Consider the following 5125-nt stretch of genomic DNA (forward strand, 5'->3'; position numbering starts at 1 on the left):
CTTTTAATTTTACGTTTATGTGATAAATCTAAAGGCAAATCAAGCAGACGGTATATTTAATAATTATGGGTATATTTCATAATTGCCTAAAATGAAACCAAATTTATCGATAAACATCGTGCAACTCAAAATAATAATAATAATAATAATAATAATAATAATAATAATAATAATAATAATAATAATAATGGTGTAGTTCACCACTTGCTTTATCTTGTTTTAACTTAACAGAACTTAAACTGAAATAAACTTTATTTCAGTTATTTCAGTTTGAATATAAAAAAACTTAACTGAACTCGTTCTTCCTGTAAGCAAAAAAAATATAAAAATGATCTCGTTCTAATTTATTTTGAGTCAATTATGACAGTATCCCAAAAAATATTGGGTCATAATAATACCTTATGCATTATTCAGAAAAAAATAAAAATACCATATGATTGGCCCAGTTTTGGATTAAGATAGGGGTGTTGCTAGGGGCTGATTTTCCATTTTTCTAAAATTGTCCTTCCATAAAATTTTATGAAAGAAGTTTTTTCGTAAAGTATAAGAGTTTTTTTTTTTAATTTTGTTTGAAAAATATTTGTGACAAATTAATGACCCTTGAATATGTGACTTTCAAATTATTAGTACAATGGTCTAACCAACAACTGAGTTAATAAGCAAATTACATTATAAAATAAATATTATTGTTATACATAACACTACAATTTTTAATGTATATTGCGCATGTAAATTTAAATAATAAATTTTATGATAATTAATTTTGATATAAATCATACAAATTATTTAATCTGTATATTTTTTAAAAAATAAAAAAAATATTTATTTAATATATATTAAATTTTGTAATAGAAAATATTTTTTATTCTTAGAAATATTATTGATGGGTCATTAATTTTTTTTACTATTAGAAAATTTAATATATATTATGTTTAACATTATTTATTTTATAATGTAATCAGTTTATTAGTTCAGTTGGTTAAAACATTCATCATTAATTTGACACAAATATTTTTCAAAAAAAAACTCTTATGAAAAAACTTTTTCCGTAAAATTTCATGGAAGGACAATTTTAGAAAGATAAGAAATTGCTGGGTGCACCTAGGATAGACTAGGACAACCTTCGAGTTATCTAACTCGGCCAGGAATCCAGGATGCATTTTATTAAGGAAGTTGCTATTTGCACTCCTCATTATTACTAAGACACTTTTCTTTTATACTTTTTGTTCTCTAAAAAAATTCTTTAATTTGCACTTCCCTTCTTGTAAAGTAAAGTATTGCAGGCCATTCAAAAACGCTTTGTCAATCGTATATATATATATACCTCTTCATATCCAGACCTGAAGGCAAGGCAATCGATATTAAAGGTACAAAAGATTTCAAGCATTTCTCACTTAAGAGAATATCAAAATTCAAAACTTTCATACTAGCCTTGTAATTGTAAATATGCTCCATCACTGTTAAGGTTTCAAATACGTGCAATGTGCAACTAGGAAATACTTCTCATAACCTAATTGATTTTTTTAAATTTTTTTTGAAGAATTGGCAGCAAAAATAGATGGGTTTTTCGGTTCAAATATTGATGTTTGTGTAAGTCTTAACTTTCGGTACACAATAGATTTGGCGCAAATAGCAGCTCTCTTATTTAATTTAATAAATTAGTTAATCTTAGAGCTTAACTTTCTTTTTTTTTGGGTATAAACCTCATGTTTCCTTCCTTGGAAGCAAATATGCTCAAGCCGATAGAACTTTGTCTCGAATTTGAAACCTCTAACTAAGCTGAAATAATTTTATATTAATTGATTTATGCATTTGGTGTTGACTTTAATATTAATACATTATTAATTTAATTGTTTTACATTGTAAATCAATACAAAAATTATAATAGATGTCTTTTTATATAAATGTTGTAAAATTAAAGAACAATACCATGCATTATGTTGATTGAATAACAATTTAAAAATCTTTTACATTATTAGTACATGAATTATTTATTTTTTCTTTTAACTTTAGTATTTTTAAGTTAGAATAAATAATATATCTACTAATGGTATAAACAAAAGTGTCATTCAATCATAAATTATTGTATATTATATATTTCTTGATTTTTATATTAATTACTTAAAAAATCATATAAAAATAATTTATAACTGATTAACAATGTTTACACTATAATAGTACATATATAGTATCTATTAAACTCAAATTCACATAATTAAGTTTCCTCAAACTCAAACTCTCAGCGGATTCAGGTCTGGGGATTTGGTTTGGAAGCTGGTTAAGTTGCTGCAATTTTGAACTATGGCTCACCTGGTCCGTTGTCTTATCAAGCCCTTTTTTCTTCTAGGGTTGACCATGATTCTCCCGTCCCACTAATTCAGCCCAGAGGTTAATTTGAATGTGTCCCGAATTTATTGTTTGATTCAAATTCAATATATACGATTGAATCATGTTTTTAGTCTTTCAAACTTTCATACCATGCAATCATACAATATAGTTAAAAAAATGACCAGTCCCTTCTCACAATCTGAAGTTAAAAAGCACGCAGTAACGACTAAATTGCTTGTAGAACGTGAACAGTCTCCCTGACGATTATATCTTACTTTAACGCGCCTTTTTGATATAAAATATTAATACTCAATTCACTGAAGATCACAAAATTCTCACTTCAGCTCGAGATTTCAGATTTCACTATTTACGCAACCTATCCTCGTTTGGTTTGAGTATGACTATCACTATTCCCTACTCTAGCATAAGTTGGATGAAGCTGAAGCAAATCAATATTAATCCAAACCATGCAGTTGGCACAAATAATAATCACCAAAATAGCGAAAAAGAAGTGTAAAATTAAGGTACAGAGTTTAAGCAATATTTGTGGCATAATAAAATTGACAATAGGTACATGATATCACATGAGAATATATAGCATATAAAGGAAGCACGGGGGATGATGATGATGAAGATAGAGTTGTGTGCTCACAAATCATAGGGCTGCTTGCCAGTGAACTTGACCTCAATAGGACTAACATTCTTACCAATAGACCTGAAGTTTTGACCCACCCCTTGGCGTCCGGCGTTGACCTTCTCAGGGTAAACACCATCCTTAGGGTGCAAATACTGAACCTCCCCATTAGGGAAGACCCTGTAGAACTGGTACTTGATCTTGTACTTGGACCTGAGCCTAGTCCCAAGAGCCAAGCACTGCTCCTTCCTGGCCAACTTGAGAAGGTTAGGACCCTCCCTCATGATAGCGGCGCCGCCAGTGGGCATTTCAAAGATCTGTTCTTTGGGTGAGTCCCACGTAATGACATAAAACTCCTCCACCTGTGCCTTGCGCAGGAGCCCGCCGGTGCTGCCCCCGAAGATCGGGGAAGGGGTGTTTGGGTCAAGTTCTGGTGGGGTGAACCCGACCGGTGCAGCCTCTACTTTTGCTGGTGCCTCTGTGGTCTCGTCGGCGGCTGCTGCTCTGATTGTTCTGGAGAACTTGAGGGGCTTCGGGCTGGAGAAGGAGAGGCTGGAGTTTTGCTTCCATGGCACGGAGGCGCGGTCGCTGGCTTTGAGACCGGAGAGGGGTGGGGTTAAGAGAGAGGCTTGGGTTGCCATTGCCATGGTTGCTTGAGACAATACAAGTGTTGGGGTTGTCAGAGAGAGAGAGAGAGTAAAGTAGGAGATTTTGGATGTGGATATGGATAAGGTGATATGCCTTGGACCAATTACAATCTCATATTCCCTTACCCAACCCTTACAACTCACACCTCTTATTCATCTTCCTAGCTAGCTTCATATCCCTTAAAAATACAATTACAAAAACAGAATTGTTTCTCAGCTAAAAGAATACTTCACAGTTTAATTAAAAAAATCAGACATCTAAATCAGCCCCCCCTCTTCTCAAAACCATTTTATTTTCTTTTAGTAACCCTTCCTTAAATTTTTTAATGAATATATAATAATTATAGTAAAAAAAATACACCTATTAATAAATATAATAATATTTGTTATCAATTATTATATATTAATCTTTTTACTAATATTTGTTTTCATTAATTATAATCTAACCCAAAGAAATATGTATACTAATTAATAGATATAATAAGAATGACATTTCTATGTCTTTTTCTCAATTGTTATTACTTGAGTTAATTATATGTTTTTTTTTATTATTATAAGTCTCATTTATCTATTTATATATCTAATTACTAAGATTACATTATAAACATAATTATATATAATTGTTATAAAAATTGATGACTTTTAGTAGATAAAATATGTTTTTAGTCTACAAACTTTTATTAAATCTTGTGTCTAATTTCCAAACTTTCATACTAAACAATTTTGTCCCAGAATTTTATAAAATACTTGTTTTTAGTGTCTTTTCTAAATCTCAAGTTAAGAAAAGTACAAAAATTGAGGAGTGAACCCATACACTAAAACCATTTTTTTTCATATAAATTTTAGGAACTAAATTACATGATATATCATAGACTAAAAACCAGATTCAACAAAAATTGGCTATAAACTTATTTTATCCTAGTTATTATTATTATATTTAATGAGTTTGTTTCTCTTTTTTTATCGTAAGATTATTCTCTATTTGATTGCTATTGTGTCTGTAAGAGATCACAAAGTCTTTCAAAATTTGGAAAAAAATAGTATGAACTATTTATTTCTTTTACCATTTGAATTAAAAAAATAAATTTAATTTTACCTATAAAATTAATAAATAATTTTATAAAATTAATTTATTATTAAATATTTATTTGTTAAAATTTAAATATTTAAATAATTAAAATAAAACAAATTCAACCCACTTTAATGCATTTTTGGATTTGTCCCTGATCAAAATATATCACTATTATCATATACAACCCTGAAGCACATCTATTCAAGAACTACAATAAAAAGTAATGCCAAATATAAAAATCAAACTAAGATTGTTATAATTTTAGTGAAAGATGAAAAATTATTCGTACAAAATTTTTAATATAAGAATTGAATATATAAATTTTATGCATGAAAATAAAAACAATAAATATAAAAAAAATTAAGGACCCATTTGTTTAAACTTTTCTTTATACAAATAATGCATTTTTTAACAAAAAAAGTAATTTTATGCTTTTTTGATGCG

The 5125-nt window shown here is 28.9% G+C and overlaps 1 protein-coding gene across 1 annotated transcript; it reads right to left on the reverse strand.

The window, feature by feature from the left end:
- Nucleotides 1-2768: 2768 nt before the first annotated feature.
- Nucleotides 2769-3731, reverse strand: PSAD (photosystem I subunit PsaD). The gene has a single exon (NM_001248426.3). The coding sequence runs from the start codon at nucleotides 3607-3609 to the stop codon at nucleotides 2977-2979; it is 633 nt and encodes a 210-aa protein (NP_001235355.1). The 5' UTR covers nucleotides 3610-3731; the 3' UTR covers nucleotides 2769-2976.
- Nucleotides 3732-5125: the final 1394 nt, after the last annotated feature.

This window comes from Glycine max, chromosome 10, assembly GCF_000004515.6.
Source record: "Glycine max cultivar Williams 82 chromosome 10, Glycine_max_v4.0, whole genome shotgun sequence".
NCBI classification, from domain to species: domain Eukaryota; kingdom Viridiplantae; phylum Streptophyta; class Magnoliopsida; order Fabales; family Fabaceae; genus Glycine; species Glycine max.

Coding starts and splice junctions, on each gene's coding strand:
- PSAD (NM_001248426.3), bottom strand. CDS start 3,609: ATGGCAATGGCAACCCAAGCCTCTCTCTTAACCCCACCCCTCTCCGGT.